Source organism: Adiantum capillus-veneris, chromosome 18, assembly GCF_014529385.1.
Source record: "Adiantum capillus-veneris isolate H3 chromosome 18, ASM1452938v2, whole genome shotgun sequence".
Classification (NCBI taxonomy): domain Eukaryota; kingdom Viridiplantae; phylum Streptophyta; class Polypodiopsida; order Polypodiales; family Pteridaceae; genus Adiantum; species Adiantum capillus-veneris.
The window spans coordinates 108,957,883-108,983,078 of NC_140948.1; the positions used below are offsets into that span (position 1 = coordinate 108,957,883).

The window sequence follows — 25,196 nt, forward strand, 5'->3', positions numbered from 1 at the left end:
TTGCACCAACACTGGCTTCCCAAGAGCCAGCTGCTGAATCGCACCATGATCGCCGGCTAACACGAATGTTGAATCAATGCTATAAGCCTCTGGCTGAACCTCAGTTCGGATAGCGGCTGCTACTACGGAAGTAGTACAGTTAATTTACATTTCTTTTCAATGTGCTGTCAAAACTGGTTGTACCTCTCCAGCATGAAAAAACAGGGGGGGAGGGAAAAGAATGCCCATGGCTTTGCAGAAATCTGCAGCTGCCTACCCAGACCAGGAATGGCATGATCTGCCACAAACTTTCTTCCATGGTGGTGCAGATGAGAATCAGGACTTTAAAAAAATGCACGGCTTCTTTTATAAGGAAAGAGGACCAAGTGCAAGCCTTTGTTTTCGAGTTTCAATGTGACGCTTCTCACTGACAGTTTTAAGCAGTCGCTTTCGGGTAAAAAGCATGCATAATTGGTGATACTTAACACGTAGCCTTACTCAAATCTGTGTCAGCCATTGTATTGAATGAAACTAAGAGTCTCAAATAATCAAAAAAGATGGCCTCATTAATACTTTAGGCATTACAACAGCTTGCACTCTAATGGCGCAAGTCTTTTGAGAGCATCAACAATCTCATCAAAATGAAGGATGTCATAATTCAAGGGGCACACATCAGCAATCCCCACTAGTGCTTTGATTACTATTGTATAAATTACAAGGAAATACCATCATATTTATATAGTGAGCCCATTTTTGTTTATACAGGCTCAAACCTTTTTAACACCTGCTGATCAGAAAGCTGTACAAAAATTGTTTTCTTCTTCAACTCAATACACCACAAAGGACTTGGTTGTTCCGATGAAGTGGCGAACAGAGCCAAAGAAATGCTTTGCGGCACCAAAATGTCGTATCCTGTATACGCCTGGCACAACTCTGTCTGGAATTTCCCACCTGATGGTAGCAAAGCTTTGAGGACTCTTTAAGAAGGGACGACCCCACATAAAACGAAGACACAAGTCATCATCGTCATATGCTGGAACCCAGTTTTCATCATTATCGAGGCGTTCCACAAGGGCAAATGTACTTTCCGTGAACAGATCATTGCGGGGGCAGGCAGACCAAAACTTCACCTTGACAATGTCCCCTTCAGTATAGGAAGAGTTTGAAGGTACATCCTCGATTAGATCACCAAAACTAGAGCCAGATGGTGTGGAGTCCAAAACTACAGGTGGAAGAAGCTCTAACTGTTTGTCAAGTAAAAGTGGTGGAGAAGGCCCTTCCTCCACATCCTCACCTTTTGCCAAAGCTGCAGCAAGTTTTTGGAACTCTTGAATGTAAGCACTTAAAGTATGTGGTCCATATAGAGTTGAAGCTCCCTGTAGAAACAAAGACAATCATAACAAGGTGAAGGGTCACATTGGCATTCTAAAACAAAACAAAGAAAAAGGACCAATAATGCATACAAGGCTCTTAAATAAAACAACCCATTTACAAACTAAAATACGAAAGAAGACTTCCATCATTCAATGTTTCATGCAAAAGTCAAACGTATGCCTAACTCCCATCTTCACGAAGGCTGGTTTTAGAAAGCCAAAAATTCAACTAAAAACTCTGCTTGAAAGAGTATAACTTATTCAACTTTACCTCATAGCGCTGAATCTCATATTCCTCATAAGTGGTCACATATTGGGAGTAAGCGTTGGTAAGCCCCGCTATGACCACTACAGTGTCCTTATTAAACTCGCCACCACTTTCAGCAATAAGTGTTTCCTTCACAGCATCCCTTAGGCGTCTTCCAGCCATGGTTGTAAACTCTGCATGTTAGAATGAATGCTCCTTCAGCATTTCAACTTGTAACTATTCATTAGATTATCAAAAGAATCATGACTCACATACCAGCAGGAACAGACAAAAGCACCATCTGTCCAACTCGCAAGATTTGAATTGGGAGAATGGAAGGCTGCAAACACCAGAGCTCTCTCTCTCTCTCTCTCTCTCTCTCTCTCTCTCTCCAAAGAAGGGGGGCTTGATACCCTTTTGTATTATGTAGTCAAAGTTACAGGCTTGAAGGCATTACATCTTTAGCACACTTAGTAACATACTTGTACACATCTTTGGCCAATAGAAAAATCGTTTAACTTTTTGCAATGTAGCATTGATACCTCTATGACCACCCGTTAATGCATAACGTCAAAATTGGTGCTTTGTGAGAAGATAGCACACACAAACGTTCCTAAAGAAAAGCCAACCATCACGAATATCAAAACCGACACCTTGAATAGGGAGAAAAGAATGAGTTTCTAATGAAAGAACTTAACCTTTCCTACTCAATGTCTCAGCAACACGGTTAGCTTATATACCTTCATAAGTTCAAAATAGTCTAAACTCACGAATTACAAGAGGGAATAAAGCACTCATAAAACCATAAAAGCAAGGGACACAAGAAAAGAAAAGAAAAAACAAAAACAAACAAACTACACTTTATTTGCTACGAAATAAAAACTAGATAAAACAAAACATTGTTAACTTAAACATGTTTTTAGAAAAGGCAGGCATAAAATAAGTTGACCCAACTTACTTGGCTTAAAACAAGTACTCAATTTTAACCAAAAAAGGATAAGACATCTTAAAAACTTAATCCTAGAAATCAAATTTCACACAACACCTTCTAAAGGAACATATTCTTATACGAAATCGAAAAATGAATACTACTACAAACCTACAAAGAGCAAAGATCCAAACTTGACAATATGTGACCTCAACTTCGCTGCTTGTCCAAATAGGAAGAATAAGATTATCACCTTTATCATGCATAGCTTGGACAACATCTATGAGATCCCTACTCACGTCGTCAATGCCCAAGAGTAGGTGCAGGTTTGTATAGAGGTCATTCATGCTTTGAACGTACTCTACAAAACCAACGAGTTGAGTTTCTATCACCCTCCATAGGTGATGGGCATACTCAGCCATGATAAATGCTAGTATTTGTCAAGCTATAGTAAAAATACTAAAAGTGCTAGAGATCAAAACAACAACATAAAGTGTTATTAAGTCAAACAATAAGTGGGCTTTTTAGCTCCCCACTTCTATTGAATTTACTACTGATTATATGTCTATAGAGATTTATGAGACCGAAATTCTACAGTCATTCCGTCTTTCAGTTTCTGCACTCAACAAATCAAGTACAAATCAATTAATCTCATTTTCATTTTCGGGAATTCCAGTTCATAAAGTCATACAGCAGATTGTCGCCGTCGTCGCCGGCATAGTCCCAGGTTGCATCAGTCCATTGCATCGTCATTGTACCACTTTGTGCAATCAATAGTAGACCACTCTCGCCGACGAGAGTGGGGCCTTCGGAGGAGGGTTTTACAACGTCTCTGGTGTCATATCTCTCTTCTCTCTCTATCTCTCAGTCTCATACACTTCCACACACAATGTCCATTCACTTTGTTTGTGATCATAGCACTTTCCATTAAGAACGAAAGGCTCTCCCTTCCATAAGAACTAAAAGGAACCTTGAGCACAGTTCGGAGCACTCATCTTGAGCAAAGCGCAAACAATCATTCCGCTGCACCTTACATTGGTATCAAAGCTTTGGCAGTGTTCTGTATCACTCAAGGAAAGAACCACAAGGATCACAAGGATTTTTTTTTTGCTTGTTGTGGTCGCACGAACCCAAGTTCGCTTGGGCGTGTCGATTCCTAATCGTGTTTTTGAAGAGTGATAGGAATCCCACGAAAGAAGGGCTTGTCCAACCTCCCCTTGTGTCTCTTTTCACTCATTGAGAGCGGACCGTGCACTTAGCGGCCGGCCAATCGACGTGAGGTGGGAAAAAGCAACCTTGGTGTGAGCGCAAGGCCGCCAAGGGGTGAGCCCGCGGAAAGGAGTAGAACTCCGGTGAAGAGAAGATCCTTCTCAAACATAGATTTGCAAGCAAAAGGAAACCTCAAGAACCTCAAGATCCTCAAGAACCCAAGAACCCAAGACCCTCAAGAACCCAAGTTTCTCGTGGACTTAAGGACCAAAGATCATAGTACATGGTCGTCACCCAAAGCGGAATGGATACTTCGCATTCAGGTGATGAGCATGAGAGAGGCGACAAAGAATTTTCCCCACCAGGAGACTTTTTCGACCCTCCCCCTTTGCCATCTACGCCACCAAGTGTACCAAACCCTATGGAGGCAATGGTCAAGCAGATGATGGCCATGATGGATAAACAATAAGCAAATCGCCTTGCTAAGGACCACGAGCAAGAAGCAAATCGCCTTGCTTTAGAACGCGAGTGCGAGCACGCAAAGAACGAAAACAACAAAGAAAGGCGGAAGAGGCAACACGAAGCGCGGCCTTTGAGGCCGAGCGTGCAGCTCAAAGAGTGGCTTTGGAGATCGAGCGTGAGGCTCAACGACAACTATGCACTCAGGAATTGATTTGACAAGTACTTGCCTCAAAGTCCGACCCACCCAAAGATCGTGGGAGTTCATCAAGTGGCACAAGCCACGACGCGGATTCCAACCATCCAGTCACAGAAAAGTTGACTTTCAGTAAGTATGATGGTAAGATGGATGCTACGGTTATTCGTTCTTGGTTGCATCAATTTAATGCTTATTTTGTGACAACTAAGAAGACAGGAAATAGCAAAGTTTTGACGGCAGCTATGTACCTTGCCGGTGATGCCATTAATTGGTACCACGCATGGCAAGAGGCACAATTAGCCGCGCACCTAGAGGAAGCCGACAAATTCACGCCCCTTTCCTTCAATTGGGCTGATTTCCAAGACAAGCTCAAAGCGCGGTTTATGCCACCTCAGTACCTCGCACTATTGAAGAACGATTGACGCGCTCTCAAGCAAAATGGTATGCCGGTTATGTCTTTTTCTAATCGTGTTTTGCAGCTAGACACCCAATTACACAAGTCGGATGATGAACGCAAAGAGGCATTCCTTTTTGGGTTAGACGACTATATAAAGTTTGATGTAGAAGTCTTCGATCCAATCGATCTCAACAAGGCGGTAGCAATTGCTCTCGCACAGGAGATGAAGCACACCAAGGGAAAGCCTAAGGAGAACAAGACTTAAGTACCTCGCAGACTTCTCAGAACCCTCAGAATGGTAAGAACGGTAAGAATGGTAAGAATGGTAACTCTTCTAACCAATCTTCCAACAGTCTCTCAAAAAAGAATTCTTCCAATGAATCTAAGGGTAAGGCTAACACAATTGCTAAACCTAAGCTTACTCCAGATGAAAAGGTAGCACAAGGAATTGTAGGAGGATACATCACGTCGGAAGAGCAAAGCACTTATTCTAAGGAAGGTCGTTGTTTTCATTGTCACATTAAGGGTCACATAAAAAGAACATGTCCTAAGCTTGAATCGAATGAATCTAAAGAATCCACAAAACCCACTTCCTCTATCAATGCAATAAATGATAACACGAGTGTTGTTTGCAATTCAACAAGCTGCATTCACTAGAAAATTTGTTGTTTCTCCTCTCTCAACATGTGATATGATTTTGGGCATTCGATGGTTTCGTGATAATAACCCTCTCATTGATTTTGAGGCTAACACTTTCACTCTCAATGCCAAAAGTGATTCTCCCATTGTCATTCATGGAGAGGACATTGTTCATTCTCCATCTCTCATTGCTAATATGTAGGACAAAATTGAAAGGATTCAGGAGAAGGAGACTCTCTCAGTCTCTTTTTCTCCAAAGCATGACACACAGGATTTGCATGATTGTGAGCAGCATGATGATTTGATTGACAATGATCAGCGTGATGATTCGTATGATAAAGACAAGCATGATGACTTGCATGATCAAGATGTGATTTCTCACAAGCATGATGATTTGCATGATCTAGATGTGATTTTTCACAAGCATGATGAGTTGCATGAAGATGATGTGATTGTTCACAAGGATGATGTGTTAGTGGATGCTTTTTCTAGCAAAACTAACCTCGTTGTAGATTCGATCAATCACGAAGAACCGATCTTGGCTTTCGAGTCGAGGTCCAAAGAACCCCCATAGGACGATTCGATCATTCAGGAAGAAGCGATCTTGGCTCTCAAGCCTAGGTCCAAAGAACCTTCACAGGAAGTATTATGTGTTCGCATGATTGATACTCACGCATTGTTCGAGTGTTTCATTCGTGATCGTTTCCTGTATTTCAGTCAGTGTCTTTATGTGATCCCTTTTCCTAGGCATGAGATATTGTAGGTTGAGCACGTTTCACTCATGGATGAGTACGAATGTATGTGGATTGTTCATGAAAAGCTGAAAAGTATGTATGTAAGGAAGTCGCATTCCATGTCTCTTCATTGGCATGACACAGTTTCCGAACGAGCACATGAAAGTATGAGCACCAAGCGTGGGCATTTCCATTGTGTTTTACCACAATTGATTGCTATAGATCATAAGAGAAAGATTCGATCTCATTGTTTGCATGTGTTTGATGAACGGGTTGTCACTTCGTCTCTATGTTCATCTGCATTGCATACACAGTCTTTAGCGAAGACAAGATTTTTTCCACTCACTTTACATGGAATAGGAATGTTCATGGTTTTGTGTTGGAAATGGTTTCAGGAATTTTCAACCATGGAGATTCTTGAAGAAGGAAGAAGCACGACTCTAGATGTCACAAAACGGGAGCGTACACGAGCACTTAGAAATCTGAAAAATAAAATACTTTGCAAATGTGAGAGAAGGGAGAAGATCGACACAGTATTGGGGACCAGAAGATGGGCTAGTCCCCCCCCCCCGTCAAGAGTATTCTTTATTCAGGGAGAATTCGTATACAAGCACAAGAACCCGAGGAAACCCCTCCGTTCTGTAATCTTATACCCGAAGATCGTTCTTTCCCGTAAAGGGCTTAGGCACAAGGCCGTACTTTCCCGTAAGGGACTTAGGCGTGAAGCCGTACTTCCCGTGAGGGACTTTCCCGTAAGAAGGGAGATTCCTGCAAAACACACCACACAAAGCAACAACTCGCAATGCATATCGACAAATTATACCTGTCGTTCCTTGCTCGGAAAAGCGACCTCCGTACTCAGTCGTCACACGAACACTTACAGATTTCCGTCGTCAGCACTTGCTCCAGAATCCTCAGCACTGGGACTTCTGCTGCTCCTTGCGTTCTTGCAAAACTGTAACGCTTGCTACCTTTTTATAGGCCCGTGCACCCGGCGGAAATAGGGCACAAAAGCAGAAGCTCTGGCGCTTCTAGAGAGAGGAGAGAGAGAGCTCGCTGTTTTCAGCCCATCCGTACAGCTTGCGTAGGTTTTTTACGTAAGATTTTGGGGATGCTTTATTTTATTAATAAAAGGGACCGGTCACTTAAAAGTGGCCGGCCACTTTATAAAATAAAGTGTGAACTTGTTTAAACTTTAAAACTCACTCAGTTAGTGAAAACAATGCTACACGAACACATTCCAAGCGTCCCCGGGTGCAGAACACGGCACAGATGCAATGCAGACATAGCTTCCTCGCGGGAAAGCATCTGCCCTCCCGCGAAAGTTCCTGCTTTTCATAAAAAGCTTCTTTGAACCCATCTTTATTCTTGTGCTTGCGTTCTTACGCGTATTTTCTTACTCAGTTCGGATTTCCTCCTCAGCCTACGGAATGCCCCCTTTCTGATCCACCCATCATGTGACTCATCAGGGGCATTCGTAACCCGGCCCTTTTCACCGAACTTACGGAAACTCCTTCGCGATGTTTACCGTCACCCATCAAATGACACATCAGAGTTTTTTTTTTTTTTTCCCGAAGAAAAAGATCCTTCTATTAGTTAATGAAAACTGCCCATAGGGCTACATCCACCTCTGCAAGAGAGGGCTACACCAAGCATGATGGGGAGACTCTCCCAATGAAAAAACAGCATATATACAATGGGGCTAAATCAAGAGATGGGAGGAGGGAAGAGCCACACAAGTGGACAGTAGTGCCATCTGAGCACCCCCTTGACCATGGTGTAGAAAGGCCCAGGGCGCCAGAGTCGAAGGAAAGCCTCGCAGTGCTCCCGCATGCGGTCGGAGCTGCCCTGTAGTCCCTCAAGCTGTCCTCTGAGAGTATGGATCAGCTCTAGCCAAAAGTCACGAACAGTCTCTGCTGGTGGCACAGGGCGAGCCTCAAAGATGCGGAAACAACGGGCCCGCCAGATGAACCAGAGAGCTAGGCCGCTGATGAGCTCCCAACACTCCTCTCTCTCACTGCACCACTCCTGTGGAGTAAGGTCTGTAGCAGGCTGGAGTGTAGGTCGCCCCCCCTATATCACTATCATCCTGCTGGTGGAAGATAGCTCAAACTGAAGTGCCGGGCCCGTGAGGGTGGACCAAGCCGCTGCCCCCCAAGTGTACTGTCGAGCCGTGGAGAGGGCAGGCATCAGCCGAGGAACTCGTAGCCATACTTGCTGGGCCGAGGGGCAGTCCCAAAGACAGTGTCGCTGACTCTCCACCAACTGGTCACAGGTTGTACATGCGGCCGAGAGACCACTATGCACAAGCCAGCTCCCTACTGCTGTGGCTCTGTGTGCAACCAACCACTGGAACAAAGTGACGCGCCTCGGCTGTCTGGAGTCCCATAGCCTCTGCCAAAAAGCTGCCAAGAACTCAATTGTGAGGCCCTCCTCCTGCCAATGACGTGCTGCAGCGGGGCGGGCCTCTCTCTGTGCTGCAAGTATATGACGTCCAAGCCGAACAATATATTAAAAGAAGGGGACTCCTGGGCAATCTGCAGAAGTGTAGGGGTCCCTCCAAAGCCACTCACCAGGATCCCACTCTATTCGTGCCAATGGACAGCACTCCCAAGCCCATAGCCTCCAGTGTCCTGTCTCAAGAGCTGCTGGGTCAGGGTCTATGACGCAAGTCTTCCCACAGATGCCCACAACTCGGATCCTCTGGAAACAGCACTCTGCTACCTGCGGGGCCTCTACTGCAACTCGCTGTAATCGTCCCCCACCCTGAAGCTCGAAGAACAGGGCTGGGACAGTCTCAGAGAAAGCCCTGACTGAACTGAGAACCTCCAGTCGTGTGAAGGCTCCCATCCACCGGGGTGCTACTGGCTCGAAAAGCGTGAACCACTCAGCTGAAACTGACTCTGAGATGTCTTGACACATGCTCTGAACCCCTCTCATGCCCTGTAGCTGGATAGCCTGCACCTCCTCTGACAAACCTGTGAACTCTAGCCAGTCACCTAGAGAGCGCGCTGGACCTGCTGCCATGGGACCCCAAGAAACATGAGGCCTACTCCCAACCAAGTGGCCTCTCTGAGTGCTAACCATGGGGTTCCAGACGAGGGGCTGCCGTCGGCGCTCCTCCGTGCACGTCGGCTGTCTCTGCTCTAGGCCACGCCGTAATAGCTCCCAAGAACGCAGCAAACTCACAGCGAATCGGTCCTCCAGTCTCCTGCTCAAACCAACTCGGCGCAACTCTATAAAGATCCATCTGGTCGAAGGTTGCCAAGGGCCTCCTGACTGAGACACCCTGGCACGAAGCCTCTGCAGCAAGAACTCCTTCCAGGGCTCCTCGCCTGGAAGAAGTCCTCTGACGACGAACTTCCCAAGAAGGGCTCTGCTCTGCTGTGCTGGATCAATGATCCCAAGCCCTCCCTGCGAACAAGGAAGTGTGATGACCGACCAAGCCACCTTGGCTCGGGCAATCTGAGTGTCGCGACCTGACCAAAGGAAGTCCTGATCAGCCTCTCTACCTGGCTGATGCAAGAACTCAAGAAGATCCAGCAAGAAGTGATGTACCACATAGTCACCAACAACACCTGGTTGGCAACTACTACTCTACCAGCCAGCGAAAGTCGTGCTGAGCTCCAATGTAACAGCTTTCTCCTGATGGACTGGAGAAGAGGAGCAATCTACTGCTCGGGGAACAAGTCCAAACCAACTTGACAACCCAAGTACCGAACTGCAGTCCCTGGAGGAATCCACCTGAAACCCTCTCCTGGCATCCAATCTGGCACAGGAGCACTACCAACCGAGAAAGCCACTGTCTTTCTCTAGTTGATCAGTGCACCCGATGCACAGCAGAAGGTCTCCAAAGCCTGCCCACATCTGTGTAAATTGGCCTCCTGGCCCTCTAAATACAAGGCTGAATCGTCTGCAAACTCAGCGTCCAGGAGCTCATCTCCCCGTATAGGGAGTGCTAAGCCCCTCAAACCAACCTGCTGTGACACCAAAAATCTGCTCATCGCCTCCGCATAGAACAGAAAGAGAAAGGGGGCAAGAGGACAACCCTATCTGACCGATCGTGTGAGCATGAAGCGCTCACCTCTACCTCCTGCCAAAAGCACCTAACTGTGAGCCTGTCTGTATAAAGCTGACACCCCTCTGATCCAAGCATCTGAGAAGCCCATCATGTGAAGCGTGCCCTCTAGAAAGTCCCAGTCAACTCTGTTGTATGCCTTCTCAAAATCGAGAAGAAGAATCACAAGGTCCTCCCCACGGAGACGTGCCAGGGCAGAAGCCTCCCAAAAAGTGAAGATATTGTCAAGGATACTGCGTTCCTTGACAAAACCTGTCTGAGTCCCATGTATAAGGCTCTCCAAAAGTGGCTGAATCCTCAAACTCAGAGCCTTGGCAAGAATTTTGTAGGCTGAGTTGAGGATGGTGATGGGGCGCCACTGTCGAATCTCATCCAAGGAGCCACCCTCCTTCGGAATGAGGTAAATTAGGCCCTCACTCATGCTATCCGGCATCACTCCTGTGTGCAGAATGTACTGAAAGGCACTACAAAGATCTGGGCCAAGCAGGTCCCAGTACTCCAAGAAGAAGCTGGGAGTCAGCCCATCCTCACCTGGACAGCTACCACGAGGGAGGGCCCTAAGAGCCGTGTGCAGCTCCTCAAGCTGAAGAGGTATCTCTAGCCTCTGGCGCATCTCCTCAGTCACAAGACAAGGCATTTGCGCCCAAACCTGCTCCCTGCATGCATCCTGTCTCTCTGACTGGGGCTCAGCCGACAATAGCTCACGGTAAAAGTCAGTAGCAACTGCACGCATATCCTCAGGCTCACAAACAACTGACCCATCGGGTCTCCTAAGCTGATTGACCTTGGCATGCGAGTGTCGAGGCTCCACTGTCTCAAAAAAAGCACCTGTCACTCTGTCACCCACCTGAGTCCACTGAGATGCCTGTCGGTGAAAGGCAAACTTCATGGCGCCTCTCCTCTGTGCAAGCAAGCTCCTGTCGAGCCTGCTGTAACTGCTCCTCCAACCATGGACTGTTTGGATGCTGCTCTTGCATCCTCTGTAGTGAAGCAATGCCTCGTCTGAGACGCTGCTCCTCCTCTCTCGCTGCAGCCTGTCGAGCCAACGACTCCTAGAGAAAAAAGTGGCTAAGCTGAGCTAGGCCTAAGGCCACTCTGTCTGCAGGAAGAGCCTGGCTGTCCATGCCCTCTGTCCAGAGAGCCTCTACCCTCTCTCTGAGTGCTGAGTCCAACAAGACCCGCTCTGGGATGCGAAGCATCGTGCTCCCACTCCTCTACCTGTCTGCCACTGTGAGAATCACTGGTGCATGGTCCGAGAAGGATGTCCCTGCCAGGATGCCCACTGATCCCCCCAAGTCACTGAAGTGGTCACTAGTGTAGAAGCGATCTATCCGCGATAGATTCACTCCTCCCACTCTGCGGTCCGATCTAGAGAAGGCAAGACTCTCTGGAGGCCTCACAAAGCCAGAATGTTGCCATGTATCCGAGACCCTCAAAGTCATACACAACCTCTCCCAAGCTGCTAACTCGACTCCATGTACAGTAGCATGGCTGCCTCCGTTCCTGTCAGAGGGTCCTCCAACATGTTCAAGTCCCCTCCTACACACCAATGGTCAACCTGTGGCAAGGACTCAACAATCTGTGACCAAAACTCTGCACGAGCACTCGCCACGTTGGGCGCATAGATGTTCAGGAAGCCCACAAGGCCACCCTGAACCTGCAAAGTAATCCATTGAGCCCTGCCTAGCACAATAATCCCTCTGCCCACAATGGCCTGCTGCAATGAGTCCACAATAGTCATACATACCCCACCCTGGATGCCTCCAGGTCCAAAAGCAGCTGACCAAAAGGTATCATAACGTCCCCGCAAAATCTGACCACATCGCCGAATGCAGCTCTCAGACAAATGGTGCTCCTGAAGCATAAGGAGATCAATCTCTCCTCCCACAAGGCAACGCTGAAGCTCCTGACGCAATCGGGGGAGAAGGAGCTGGGGGGGGGGGGGGGGGGAAGAGAAGCGGGGTGGGACGACAAAGACAGGGGGGCGAGGTGGGGAGTGGGCGGGAGCAGAGGGCGGGGGAGGGGATGAGGAGGAAGAGGGGAAATCTGAAGGTGGGGTGGCTGACGAGGGTGAAGCGGAAGTGGAGGCTGGCGTAGGGGGCTCCTCCTGCTCAAGAGGACCAAAGCGGTTCCCCGTGGGAACCCACTGCTGCTGAGTAGGCACCTGAGGGCCACTCTGAGTGCCAAGCTGCCGCTGTGGCCCCTGGCGTCGACGGCCACGGGCCTGCTGCCATCCCTCCTCCGCTGGAGCCCCAGGCTCGGAGGGTGGCTCAGAATCTGTGCGCTGTGCCGCTGGCTGTGGCTGCGGCCCAGCCTTGGCAGGCTAGGGCTGAGACTAAGGTGCAGGTCGTGGCCTCCTCCGTGGACAGGCCTTCGCTAGATGGCCCCTCTGTCTGCAAATGAAGCACCGGTTCGGGAGACCTAAGTACTCCACACTCTGTCTAAACCAACCCCCACTCACCCGAGGCAGAAGGATGACCTTCGGGAGCGTGTGGGTATCTCTGACCAAAACTCGAACTGAAGGGATGCCAACCGCCTTGGCAGCTACTGATGCTGTCGTACGAGGTGTCTCTAGGACAGTCCCGATGGCGGAGCCAATCCTGGAGAGAAGTGGAAGATACTCCCTCCGTAAACCCGGAAAGCAGACTGAGATGGGGATGTTTGCCTCCTCTACTAGCACATCCGAAGTCGGGTCAAAACCATGTCGCCACTATCGAAAGTGGACGCGTGATGCTCGGATGGCCAGTGGACTCATAGCTATGACCTTGGAGGCCATCTCGGAAGTCTCGAACTCGATCTGGTAGTACCCCGTCCGAGGATCTGGACATCCAAAATCTTGCCCACCTCTGCGAGAAGGCGGGCCTGGAGAAGGTCTCGCAGCTCTCCTCTGCTAGGACGGGTGCCGAGAACCTTGCAGATGACAGAAGTCGCCTGCAAGCGCTCTACCTCTGCGGCAAGGCTCGCTTGCTCTGTCGGCGAAAGAGCAAGTCGAATGGTGGACTCAACGGGGTCGGGCGAGGGGGCTTCAGGCGAGTCCCTTTGTGGCGGAGCTAGAGCCTCCATCTGTGTCTACTGCTGAGTCGAAGAAGCGGATGGTGAAGAAGAACTGCAACCGAGTACGCCGAACACTAGTCCGAAGAAAAAACGATGCAGAGCCAGGTGCAGAAAACCTTCGGGGGCAATGCGGACAGGGGGGGGGGGATGGAGGGAAGGATACAGTGGCGAGCGAAGGAACAAAAGGCTGCGGGGGAGGGGGGGGGGGGGGACGAGGGGGGAGAAAACAGCCAAGGAATGGGGAGGTAGCGGGCGGGTTAAAGGGTAGCTAGGGGCGAGAGTGGCGAGCAGCTGGGGGCAGCGGTGGCGGGCTAAGCTGGGCGAGGGAGACAGAGCGAGGGCGAGAGGGGGGGGCAGGGGAGGCAGCGCGAGGGTGAGGGGGGGCAGCGCGGGGGGGCTGGAGGCAGCGCGAGGGCGAGAGAGAGGGGGGGGGTGAGGGGCAACGATGGCGCAGGGGGGGGGAGCGTGCAGCAACAGCAAGCGTTATCCTGACACATCAGAGTTGTCCGTTCTTGATGGCATTTCCTATAGCTACAATCTTTTAACAGTTCTTAGTGAACACAATAAAATATCCTAGAAAAAGAAATTAATCATTAAAAAATAGAAAATAGTCCAATTAGCAACATCCCTCTGGCTTCTAAATAGTTGACCTCAACTGTAGTGCTTGAACATATACCTCCAGTATCTCGGGATAAGCTGCTAATTCCTCCTGCATCATCCACTGAGCATCTAGATTCGAATAGTTCTTAAACTTAACCAAATACTTCCGTGTTATTTTTCCGGACTTGAGGGGCCGCTCCTGATGACTTACTATTTGCTCCGGTTGGAGTATTTCTTCTGTTTCCTCAACCTCAGGAGGTTCCTCAGCACTAGGCTGACTCGGAGGCGGTCCCACATACGGCCGGAGTAAACTGACATGGAAAGCATTATGGATCCTCCAATTAGGCGGTAGCTCTAATCGGAAGGTGACATCATTCACTTGCTCAGTGATCTTAAACGGCCCATAATAACGGGTAGAAAGTTTTACCACCTTCCCCTTATGAGACGCTTGTTTCTTAAGTCTTGCCTTCTCAAACTTGAGTAAGACTAACTGTCCGACTGTTAAGTCTAGATTCCTCCTGTGCTTGTCTGCAACTTTCTTATGCTTTTCCTGAGAGCGTAGAATAGCTCTCCTAACTTACCCGTAGGCTGTGTCCAAATCCCGGACAAATTCATATGCTGCAAAGATCTTATCCTTAGTTAAAAGGATCGGTGGAAGCAAAGGCTTACCATAGAGAATCTCAAAAGGTGCTTTCCCCGTCGATGAGTGTATGGTATTGTTATACGCATACTCGACAAGGGGCACATATTTCTCCCAGTCAGATTGCCGGTCTGACACATAAGCTTTTAACATATCCAATACTGTGGAGTTGGCTATCTCACTTTGCCCGTCCGTTTGAGGATGGTAGGCAGATGAAAAATTCAACTTCGTACCAAGATTATCCATCAAGGCACGCCAAAAATTTCCTGTCATGCGAGGATCTCGATCACTCACAATAGACTTAGGCATTCCATGATGCTTGAAGATTTGTGCCAGAAAGACCCTAGCCATATGATCTGCTTTGATCGTTTTCTTGACTGGTATAAAATGTGCTTGCTTGCTAAACCTGTCCACAATGGTCCTGGTCGCGTCATTTCCAGTCTGAGTTCTAGGGAGGTCCATGATGAAGTCCATGGCAATACTTTCCCAAGGTTCATTAGGCACAGGCAATGGTTGTAGCAACCCAGGCATCTTATGCCGATCATACTTCACTTTTTGGCAAACCAAGCATTCCCTGACATACTTATCAATGTCTGCTTTAAGGCTAGGCCAAAAGAAATATCTTTCCATTGCTAAGGTCGTAGGGGGAATACCCCGATGACCCGCATAAGGCGAAGCGTGTGCTTCATCCATGATCTTCTTTCTTAATGGTTCCGCCACACATATGGCCTGATGGCATAGCTACCGGGGAACGCCCCCGTTCCGACGTTCCGGGGGGGCAGTTCCCTTCCCGAACGTTCCGAAACATCCCAAAACGTTTGACGTTCCGGGTGGCCAGTGCAAACCGGAACGGCCGTTTTGGAATGTTCCGAACGTCCCCAAAACGTTCCGGAATGCCCTTGAAACGGCCAACGGCTACAAACAAATTTGGCAAAAATTGAAAAAATTGAAGTAAATGTTTAGGCTTCTTTTTGAAGTGTGCAAGGCCTCAAGGACTCATAAAATGCACCCCCCTCCCCCTTTCTCTCCACAAGCTAATCCTCAAGGCTCAAGCTCTCTCCCTCTCACACTCTCAAGATCTCTCCCTCTCAAGACTCACTCTCTCAAGGCTCAAGGCTTTGAGCCTTCAAGCTCTCTTCCTCTCCCTCCCACTCTCTCAAATCTCTCCCTCTCCCTCTCACTCTCTCTCTCTCTCTCTCTCTCTCTCTCTCTCTCTCTCTCTCTCTCTCTCTCTCTCTCTCTCTCTCTCTCTCTCTCTCTCACATCACATCATCTAGTCATAGCAAGATTGAATGGTCTTCAAAACGAGTTTTTTGTGAGTATTAGAGTCAAAGCACTCTAATACTCCTTGTATTTAAACACAAGAAGCTAAAAAATGCACTATTTGGGTGTTTTTTATACCTCCCGTTCCGCGCCGTTCCCGTTCCGAACCCCTAGCCGTTCCCCTGTTCCGCGGGGATCCCGTCGCCGTTCCCGTTCCGCGTTCCGGGTAACTATGCCTGATGGTGGTAGAGATAACCGTCCCGAATGGAATAGGGAAACTCATTCTCTCCACAATGTAGCTTTCCCCAAACGGTGGAGAAGTCTGGATCATTCGGATACAAATCCGGTAGTGCTTCTAATTCTTGGTGATACACCGAAGTGATAGCGTTCACCCTTGGCCGCCTAGACAATGTGTCCGCGACCACATTCTTACTCCCAGCCATGTGAAGGATCTGGAAGTGAAACATAGACAAAAAGTTTGCCCATCTCATCTGCTTCTCAGATAGTTTCCTTCGCGTAAGAAAATACCGCAAACTCTAGTGATCAGTCTTGATCACAAAATCCACTCCTAGAAGATAGTGCTTCCAGTTGGATAAGGCGTGAATCACAGCCGTAAGTTCCTTTTCGTAGATTGATGCATGCAACTCTGCATCCTTAAGCCATCCTTTTCGTAGATTGATGCATGCAACTCTGCATCCTTAAGCCGTCTGCTTTCGCAGGCCACTGCATGGCCTTCTTGGTTTAACACTGCTCCGATGCAATCGCCTGAAGCATCGCAGTGAACCTCAAATGGTTTCCTTAAGTCAGGCACTATCAAAATAGGTCCATGGCTTAGCAAGTACTTGAGCCGATCAAAAGCTCCTTGTTGTCTCTATCCCCATCTGAAAGGAATCTTCTTCTTTGTCAAGTCATGAAGGGGTCCTGCTACATGGGCAAATCCTCGGACAAACCTTCAATAATACGAACATAATCCCAAGAAGCTACGTACATCATGTACCGTAGTGGGAATAGGCCAATCTTCTACCACTCGGGTCTTGGCAGGATCCATACTCACTTGATTGTGAGAGACTATATGGCCGAGATAGTGTATCTCTGAGAGGAAGAACTCGCTACTCTTTGCATTCACATGCAACTCATGCCTTCGCAATTCTTGAAACACTAGGTCCAAGTGCTTCCGATGTTCCTCTTCTGACTTAGAGAAGATGAGTATGTCGTCAAAGAATACTCCCGTAAAAGCTCGATACGGGCTGAAAATGCGGTCCATCATGCGATTGAACGTCGCAGGAGCATTGGTCAAGCCGAAAGGCATTACCAAAAATTCATATAGTCCAAAGGTTGGGCGGAAAGCAGTCTTATGGACATCCTCAGGGGCGATCCGTATCTGATGATACCCACTCTTTAAGTCTATGCAACTAAAGACACTTGCACCCTGCAACTTATCAAGTATATCATCAATCCGGGGGATCGGAAAGCGATTCTTGACCGTGATCTTGTTTAAAGACCTATAGTCTATGCACATTCGAAACGTGCCATCTTTCTTCTGCACCAGTAGAACTGGAGAGCAGTAGGGTGAGGCACTTGGCCGTACTAACCCTTTCTCTAGAAGCTCGTTGACTTGCTTCAAAATTTCCTCTTGTTGAGCAAGACTCACCCGATAAGGGGGTTGATTGGGAGGCGAGCTACCCAGTATGAGATCTATGCGGTGATCTTCCGAGCGTACCGGAGGTAATTCATCAGGCAGTGTTTCCGTGAAACAATCTTTGTATTTTTCAATAAATTGAAAACGCTTAATTTCCAGACTAGAGAGTGAATCCCCACTAGTTTGATCCTTCTCACGTGCAAAAATCAAGTAAGCAGAAACACACTTCTTCATTTCTTTCTTAATGGAGATATGACTTACAATTGGGAACTGCCAATCTCCTACATCAGCATGAATCTTTATTTTCTTACCCCCATGATTAAAAGTGAGGGTCTTGTCCACATAATCGGGGACAGGTGTCATGTGGAAGTGCCATGGCATACCCAAGATGATATCATATCCCTCGATGGGTGCCATCAAAAATGATTCGCGGTCCTTGTACTCGCCAATCCGAAGATTGAGCTGTCCTTGCACGGGAGTCGCATTGGTTGTCAACCCCTCGAATGCTGATCCGGATGTAACCGGTGTGCCAAGCTGAGCCGGTGTGAGACACAAATGTTCCGCAGTATCCAGGGAGATGAAGTTATCCGTGGATCCTGGATCATAAAGAATCAGTACTCGCTGGTTGTTCAAAGACCCCCAGCCCTTCAGAAGCTGACGCTTCCCTTTCTCCGTTTCTGTGTTTCCTTGAACATCTGGAATTGAGTTCGAGCTTGGTGGAGCAGGTTCCTTCCTTGCTTTATCTTGCCTCGTAGAGGCTTGTTCTTGCCGTTGCTGCTTTAGAGGGCAGTCCAGCTTCATATGTCCTTTCTCTCCACAGTAGAAGCATCTTCCTTCCTCTCTGAAGGTTTGGAGTTGAGTAGGAGAGAGATACTTAGTTCGCTTGCCATTGCTCTCTGGCTTCTTAGAATGATCATGGTCCCTAGATGGAGGACGTTTTCTTCCTTGGCCCCCTTGGTCATCGTAGACCCCTCTTTGTCTCGCACGGTAAGTGCTATGCTCCATTTTTTTGGGCGTCCCAGTTGAGTGTAAATCCTCAGCAATGATTGCTGACTCCATCCTCTGAAGAGTGTCATGCGGATACACTTTCATACTCTTTCGAAGCTGCGGTTGGAGACCCGCTTCGAACTTTCGTTTCTTTTCCTCGTCGGCAATCTTCATGAAGGGAGTGACCTTCAGAAGAACCGACCAATACTTGTCCACATAGGTCGTGACTCTCTCATGTTCCTTCTGGGCGAGCCAATCCCATTCCTTCCGTATGTCCTGCTCGAAGTCGGGTGGAAGAAACTATTCATAAAATTCAGATTTGAATCTCTCCCAAGTTCTGGCCTGAGAACCTTCCAGAATCTTGGCTAACCACCAATTACTTGCCGTTTCCTTGAGGTGCATCTCCACATGGCGCAATTTGGATCTTTCTGTGAAGTGCCCATTGGTAAAGGCGACTTCAAACTGTCTGACGAAGTACAGTGCTTTGGAGATATCTCTCCGTCCGTTGTAGGTTTCGAACTTGATGTCCTTGTCGCCTGATTTGAAGACTCTCATGCGATGTTGAGACTTGCGACCATGCTTCTTGAATCGAGGTTTATCTTTAGGTTGATGTAGGGTAGTAGTAGTAGCGGCTTCCTTCTTCTGGCGAGACGATTGAGAAGTAGAAGTATAATCAAGAGAGTAAGATGGAGATGAGATAGAGATGTCCTTGCTCTCGTCTAGCAAAGAGAGCGCTTTTTCCTGGCCTTTCTTTGGAGTAGGCTGTTCATTCCGATCCGAAGATCCTTTGTGCACCTCGGCACGTTATTCTTCTCTTTCTTCCTGTGGTCTCATACCAACAGTGTGGTCTGGATGCCCGGCTGCATCGGTTCCATTCGTTCTCTTCATTCTGCCCAAGAGCTTTTGGACATCTGGCAATAGTAAGATTTGTTGCACATCCGCAAGCTGAGCTCGCACTTGTTGAAGCTCCTCTTCAACGCTTCTCCCTTGGCTCGACATGGTTCTTCCCGTTCTTCCCAGAATCGTCCTTCTTTGCAGAGAAAGAGAGGAGTCCGAGCTCTAATACCACTGTCACAAAACAGGAGCGTACACGAGCACTTAGAAATCTGAAAAATAAAATACTTTGCAAATGTGAGAGAAGGGAGAAGATCGACACAGTATTGGGGACCAGAAGATGGGCTAGTCCCCCCCCCCCCCGTCAAGAGTATTCTTTATTCAGGGAGAATTCGTATACAAGCACAAGAACCCGAGGAAACCCCTCCGTTCTGTAATCTTATACCCGAAGATCGTTCTTTCCCGTAAAGGACTTAGGCACAAGGCCGTACTTTCCCGTAAGGGACTTAGGCACGAAGCCGTACTTTCCCGTAAGGGACTTAGGCGTGAAGCCGTACTTTCCCGCAAGGGACTTAGGCGTGAAGCCGTACTTCCCGTGAGGGACTTTCCCGTAAGAAGGGAGATTCCTCCAAAACACACCACACAAAGCAACAACTCGCAATGCGTATCGACAAATTATACCTGTCGCTCCTTGCTCGGAAAAGCGACCTCCGTACTCAGTCGTCACACGAACACTTGCAGATTTCCGTCGTCACCACTTGCTCCAGAATCCTCAGCAATCCTCAGCGCTGGGACTTCTGCTGCTCCTTGCGTTCTTGCAAAACTGTAACGCTTGCTGCCTTTTTATAGGCCCGTGCACCCGGCGGAAATAGGGCACAAAAGTAGAAGCTCTGGCGCTGAGAGAGAGAGAGAGAGAGAGAGAGAGAGAGCTGTTTTCAGCCCATCCGTACAGCTTGCGTAGGTTTTTTACGTAAGATTTTGGGGATGCTTTATTTTATTAATAAAAGGGACCGGTCACTTAAAAGTGGCCGGCCACTTTATAAAATAAAGTGTGGGAGTGGAAGGGGAAGCAAGAGGCCAGCAGCCAACACAAAGGAGTACCCACATTCATACCAAAGGCACCCTAATTGACAAAGCGATTGAGCTTAGGAAATCGAGACGACCACGACCAAGATGCAAAAGCACACTTCACCGGAGGAAACTACAACAAAGGATTAGAAGCATTCTAGCCAGAAACCCAGAATGCTCCTAAGAAGTTTATTTAATACTTTGTATTTAGTTTTTCACATTTACTTTCACACTTTTCACACTTAGTACTTTAGTACTAAGGTACCCAGACATTGTAACAGATTCACCACTTTTGTATCAGTTTGGTCTCATAGGTCATTCTGGCCTTTTGAAGACGTTAATATAACATTTCATTTCTCTCTCTCTCTCTCTCTCTCTCTCTCTCTCTCTCTCTCTCTCTCTCTCTCTCTCTCTCTCTCTCTCTCTCTCTCTCTCTCTCTCTCTCTCTCTCTCTCTCTCTCTCTCTCTCTCTCTCTCTCTCTCTCTCTCTCAACATAATTGGGATTGAGGAGACGAGCATTTGGAATTCAAAAACTTATACAAGAACTCAGTGTTTGATTCACCACATGGAACTACTTACAGCCCAAGAATATGGTTTAGTCATCTCCCCAGTGTCGATTAAGACTGGCTTTGGTTGTTGGCACTTGATTTGACTTTTTGCAGGCGGCTTCAATGCAGCTCCAACTATTCTCCAGAAGGTGTTTCCCTGAGAATCCCCAATACGTCATAAATATCCTATCAACATTAAAACATGGAAATACCAAACAAACGGCATGAAGCAGCAGTATAAGTTACTTGATGATCTCCCTGCTTAAAGTCAAAGGCTCCAGGACCATCAGTTGTTCCAGCTGCAAAGCTAAAACCCACTGCTGCAGGACAGGTATGAACTTTTTCTCCACTAGGAAGGTCTACTTCAAGCTTAGAGAAGTCCAAATGCTTTTGGCGGTATCCAATGGTCCCTGACAGTTGCTTTGTGGCACCATCAAATAACTGGACTGCCTTTTTAAACTGCCGGTCTCCAATAATAGTTGTGCTTGCAAAATCATCTGGGTACCTGCAAAAACAGGTTTTTAACAACAGCAGTCCAAAAATCCTTATGGGAACTGGAAAACATCAAATTCTCATGGTGTGTTGACCGCCTACATGTAGTTATGCACATCTTTAGGTTTTCTTTATTCAAAAAGCATGCATGCAGAGAAAGGTGCAGATTTTACACCAGACATATAGAGCTCAAGCATTCTTTACTGGCTCCAACCCTACCCCCTACCCCTCCCTGAAACATCTTTACAAAATTTCGGACATGTGAAGCCTTAGAAGATGTTCTATAATGAGAGATGATATTTTACAAAAGAAGAAAGGATTATGACATTCATCATCCAACCAAAAACTTACGCAGGGCCACGACCGATACAAAGCTCACTTCTGCCACTGCAAGTGCTGTGGTTAAAATCACAAGCAATTCCTGTGTCCAGGCAAACGGCACCCTGTACATTGGGGCTGGTATCCCCCACATTCGACTGACAAAAGGCTGCCACAAAACGAGGTCTAGATGTCCCTTGGAATAAACTTCGAACCCGCCGTGGGATAACTTCTGGTCTCTTACCATCACTTGCACTGCTGAATCTAACAAAACGACTGCTTGCCCTTTTGTCTGGAAAAAGACCAATATTATTGTAAGGAGTGGCTCCACAAGAAACAGAAAGAAGCAAAAAGGTTTGATAATGGCATAAAGAGTAGAGAATTGAGCATTTTCTCGGGACAAAGATGAAGACCGACTCTGTCCTTGATCAGATATAAAGTGCACTAAGAAAAGAAAATGATACCATCTATGAAGCCATCTCAAACAATGCAAACAAAGACCTAAAGAAGCCCCAAAACATGAATGAAAAAAAAAATTCCTCTCTAATTCTGAATGCAAGATGACAGACGTTCGTGCAAGGTGTACAAGCTGCGAAAACCACATCCACATGCAACAGCACAATGCAGTGGCACGGCCTCATGGACAAACACCATAAATGCAGCTAAGAGAACCTACAAGCAAACCCGGTTTTCCCTGCAAACATAATCCTAATGTGGCTAAATGCAGACCTACGCTTTAGCAGAACAGACAAAAAAAGCAGATGATAGAATGCAACAAAAACAACAGATGATCACTCTAATTAGAGACCAAACACGTGAGCACTCCAATTAGAGATGAAAAGCCACAAACATGTGTATGTACCTTTAGCTTAAGCACAAATGCTTGGATAAATCCAGGAAACTACCAGATCTGCCCATGAACATAAGTGCAGCTTATGTAGCCATCGATAAGTCTATGTAATCATCGGCTCATCAAGCTAAGTATTGAATAAATAGCACAACATCCCCTTGACATAGAAAGTGCCCAGTATGCTTACATGTTTAATGCAATTGTCGCACCCCTTGATAAATGCCACGCATTTACCACACAAAATATGTACTAACCGGATTTAGAAATGACACTTGATAGTATATCAGCAGTATCAAAGGAGTCAATGAACCATTCGCCTTTCTCAGCTAGCTGATTGTCATACCAATCCTCCATCAAACGAGCAGCAACACCTTTATTGTCGCCACTAATTAGCTTATTGTCCCTGCTCATAGAAGTTCCATGAACAGCAAACCAATTAAAAGCCCCAACAGGACCCCACTCTGAATCAACAAACTTTAGTAGTGTCATCTGCTTGTCGACATTGTACTGATACAGAGCCCGTTCTTTTGATGGGTTGTTGAGATATGCACTGGGGCTTCGATTTATATTTGCATCAAGCAAGTCTCCTGGTAAAATAAGGGGAGGCAAAATCGTGAAATGCATAAACATATATCAAAGTTCTAGTCAGTGATGCTTGAGAGCATTAGAAAAGATTAAGGGGAGATTGTTATTTACGCCCATGCTTTTTGTAGATAAAAATTTATTCAAGAAAAACTGAAGAGAAATATTAACTATAAATAATATTTCAGTGATCTGTCCAATATTGAATAAAACTACTGAAGTCACGAGCAAATTACCATGATTGACAAAAATTGAACCAGGTCTCAGATTGTCATGAGCTTGAATAATGCTATTCTCTATACCATCAACAATTGCATCAAAAGAACGGCGAACAAATCCCATTGATGTTATAATGTAAAGCACATACTGTAAATAACCACCAGGCCCAGAGTGGGTATGTGTCCCACTAATAGCCACATTTTTCTCAGAATACATGTCCCCATACCTGCTTAAAACACACACAATAAGAATGTATGAGCCTACATGAGCGACTAAAAGCTTGCCCTGGATGCGACCCATGCAAAGCTGTGATTCATAGATCGTAGTGTTTTATGACGGTCAATGTGATGTACATGCAGCTTGAATTTCTTCCTCATTAATAAGAAAATGTGCAAATCACTATCCTCAACGAACTAACCAAAAAATAAAGAAGACCATGCTGAGCCTGTTTGGATGCTTTTGCTTCAACTAAGCTAGAATGGTCAGACAAATAACAAAAAAAGGAGAACCAAAGTTCAAGCAAGAGTCAAGTCAAACAATCCATGCGAGATGCATAAGCATACACACCCCAGCTCATCCATGACACCAAGCCAGGAAATTCAACCATGCTCATGCATTTCTGTAAGCAGGCTAAAACGCTCATCCTCGTTGCAAACAAATTTTTGGCTACATCCAACATATCAAAACACATTTGGCATCCAGATTTACCTCAAAAAATTCACCATCAAAAAAATCCTTGATTCATAACTGCCTGTGAGAAAATGGGGGACAGAAAAGACCTGTTCTTGAGGCGCTGAAGGACCTTGTTGGTCACTGCTTGAGAAGCCATACAAGCATCAAGATTCACAAAGACAATACGATTCTGAATGGATTCATTAGTGCTGCTCTTTTCAGCCACTATGAAGGTCCGAGCTCGGAGTCGGATGTGGATGCCTGCTGCATTCTGTAAAGGGTTCGCATATCCCATCATATTAACATCAGCTGCAGGTCCGGTGATATCATAGCTCCCCGTGCCAATCAAATATCCAGATGAATCAGGTGATGCTGTTGATGATGCCGATGAACCCATCAATCCTGCTATGAGGACGAAGCAGAAAAGGCATGATGCCATGTGAAGGTAGGCCATGGAGACTTAACTTGAAACCCTTATTGGAGGTCGAACTACCCCATCGCACGCTTATATCTTCACAGTCGAGCAAGAATGAAGGTTCGCAAGCAAACAATGACTTCGGATAAAATTTTGCTCTTGCCGCGTCAAACGTCAAGACGTGACTCTACATAAGGACACCTCACAGAAGAAAGCTTACAATTAACAGAAAACCCCAATCGTCCTTAGAGCTTAACGATTTTAATTGGAATCTAGCAAAGTGCCCTTCAACTTTGAAGGAAAAGTAAGAAAAGTAGCAGCAGTCGTCGGCGACTCTGCGCGTGTGTGCTCTGGTGGATTTGTGTGTGTGTGTGTGTGTGTGTGTGGTGGGGGGGCTTGACATGCAGCGTCGAAATGCGAAGTGTCGCGCACAGTCAAATGGGTGGGGCAGTGGGGCGGAGGTAGAATTGTTTTATTTTTTAATTATGAAGATCGCGTTACGTGGGGCAAGATGGTTAGCATCGATGACTTCTCTGGGCGTGCGAGCTCGAACTTCGGGTGAATAGCTAAGTTTTTTCTACGTGGCCTCAGCAATGCAGAAAATCGACATGGCCGAACGGGGCAAGATGGTTAGCATCGATGACTTCTCTGATCTTCTGGGCGTGCGAGCTCAAGCCCGGGGTGAATACCTAAGTTTTTTCTGCATGGCCTCAAGAAATATAAACACTTCACTATAAGATAAACATTAGAAAAACATATGTATATACGCTAT

General features: G+C 46.9%; 1 protein-coding gene across 1 annotated transcript; it reads right to left on the reverse strand.

The window, feature by feature from the left end:
• Positions 1-524: 524 nt before the first annotated feature.
• LOC147436185 (neutral ceramidase 2-like) lies at positions 525-24,844 on the reverse strand. Its single transcript, XM_086489076.1, has 9 exons — positions 24,117-24,844; positions 23,355-23,563; positions 22,791-23,123; positions 21,720-21,978; positions 21,123-21,381; positions 20,908-21,033; positions 1,876-1,939; positions 1,624-1,793; positions 525-1,355 (listed from the first exon to the last, which is right to left on the reverse strand). Exons 1-9 carry the CDS (start codon positions 24,461-24,463, stop codon positions 807-809), a joined length of 2,316 nt encoding a protein of 771 aa, XP_086345202.1. The 5' UTR covers positions 24,464-24,844; the 3' UTR covers positions 525-806.
• Between the last annotated feature and the right edge of the window lie 352 nt (positions 24,845-25,196).

Coding starts and splice junctions, on each gene's coding strand:
- LOC147436185 (XM_086489076.1), bottom strand. CDS start 24,463: ATGGCCTACCTTCACATGGCATCATGCCTTTTCTGCTTCGTCCTCATA. Junction 23,564..24,116: donor CTTCAGCGCCTCAAGAACAG/GTCTTTTCTGTC, acceptor TGTTTTAAGCAG/GTATGGGGACATGTATTCTG. Junction 23,124..23,354: donor TTCAATTTTTGTCAATCATG/GTAATTTGCTCG, acceptor TTATTTTACCAG/GAGACTTGCTTGATGCAAAT.